This window comes from Solanum lycopersicum, chromosome 3, assembly GCF_036512215.1.
Source record: "Solanum lycopersicum chromosome 3, SLM_r2.1".
In the NCBI taxonomy this organism is placed as follows: domain Eukaryota; kingdom Viridiplantae; phylum Streptophyta; class Magnoliopsida; order Solanales; family Solanaceae; genus Solanum; species Solanum lycopersicum.
Window position 1 is genome coordinate 8396796 of NC_090802.1, and position 1656 is coordinate 8398451.

Consider the following 1656-nt stretch of genomic DNA (forward strand, 5'->3'; position numbering starts at 1 on the left):
ATGCTTACATTTCTTAATTTAAATTTATTTATAACCCTCAACTTAATTTATCAGGTTTATCCTTAATTCAAAAAAAAAAAATGTACAATTTGATTTATTTAGAGTATTTTTTTAATATTTTATACCTTCTAATTAATAAAAGTATATATATCGTCACAAGTTTTTTAAGAAAATACAAATATTCATTTATTTCTATAATATTTTGAATTTCAGCGTAAATATAAAATTATCTTTGATAGAAAATATATCACTAATAACATTTTTCAATGTGAACCGAAATAATGAATTGTTGAGATTTCATTAGTATTCACAAGTAAAAAAAAGATTGGGAATTCGATTTAAACTAAAACTCTATAACGCTAATTTACACATTTCTAAAAATTGAATTTTATTTTACTAATAGAAAGGTACTGCGGCCACCGTTCGTGGCGGCTTAGGCGGCGACGGCAACGGTAGCGGCAATTTCTGCAACTCATGAACGACTTTTTCCGATGCCGGAAACTGACATGGACATGGCATTGCTATGAATTTTGGAAATTCATCACCTGGCATTAAAACTGCTGGCAAAATTGGACTCTGGCGTTGTTTCCAATTCTGAAAAAAAAAAAAAACAGAGCAAAAAAAAAAATTAATTAATTAATAATTTATATCATTAACTAATATAATAATCTCAAATTCATCTCAATTCAGTACTTTCGTGTAAAATTTAATTAAAAATAGGAATAAATAAAAGCTCTGTTTGATTTAACACTTGAAACTCGAAAATCTACTGACATTATGATACTATTTTTTAATTTTTCTAAACAAAAGTCGCAAAAAAATTTATTTCAATTGAATAGATATCACTACATACAAGCAATATTTGAATACATAAATTTTGAAATATAATTAAGTTCAATTTTAAAAAATAAAAACTTACCGTATGGTTTTGCTTATATTTCATAGAAGTAGGATCGAGGCCGGATTCCAAATCAGCAAACGATCGACGAAGCGATCGGAGCTTCTCCCAGTGATAGCAGCAAGAAAATATACCACTCAAGCTAAAAATGACAATCAAAAGCACAGCAGTACCCAAAGGAAATCCTAACGATGGCCTTGATGCATCTGAATGTGGTGGTGCATAATATTGGTTATCCATATTTTCTTTTTTTTTTTTGAATTTGCGAGAGAGTTCGAATGTTAGAGAAATTGCAAGTAACAAAGAAGAAAAAAATAGAACAAGTAAATTGGTGTGAATTAGAAGTGTGAAAGAATGGTGAATTTATAAAGTTGGAAGTTGGAGTAAAAGATGAGTGAGTACGTGTAAAGGTCTTGGGCCAGCAAGTACGGAAGAAATATCATGGACCCATTTTGTTTTTGTATTTTAATTTATTTGTCTTAATTTAATTATATATATAAAATTTTATTTTTAATTTTAAATGTGGCATGTGAGTAGGAGTAGCTTATGTGGGGAGTCTTGTAAAGGGGGAGCCACTTGACTGTAGCCGTAGCGAAAGCGAAATCAAAAAATAAGAACTTAAAAATTAAAAATAATTTATTTTGATGGTTTATATTTAATATGAGACACTATATTTTTATTTTTCAAAATTTCTATTTTGTCATGACACGTGATAAATTGAAATTTTTAAAAAAATGATCAAATTAATTTTAAGTTTT

General features: G+C 28.0%; 1 protein-coding gene across 1 annotated transcript; it reads right to left on the bottom strand.

Moving 5' to 3' along the window:
* Nucleotides 1-215: 215 nt before the first annotated feature.
* On the bottom strand, nt 216-1240 carry LOC101263676 (uncharacterized protein At5g65660). Its single transcript, XM_004234590.5, has 2 exons — nt 920-1240; nt 216-594 (listed from the first exon to the last, which is right to left on the bottom strand). Exons 1-2 carry the CDS (start codon nt 1136-1138, stop codon nt 397-399), a joined length of 417 nt encoding a protein of 138 aa, XP_004234638.1. The 5' UTR covers nt 1139-1240; the 3' UTR covers nt 216-396.
* Between the last annotated feature and the right edge of the window lie 416 nt (nt 1241-1656).

What these genes read in the sequence shown, in the direction of transcription:
- LOC101263676 (XM_004234590.5), bottom strand. Translation starts at nt 1,138, where the DNA reads ATGGATAACCAATATTATGCACCACCACATTCAGATGCATCAAGGCCA. An exon ending in AATATAAGCAAAACCATACG is followed by an intron (nt 595 to 919) that starts GTAAGTTTTTAT and finishes TTTTTTTTTCAG; the next exon opens with AATTGGAAACAACGCCAGAG.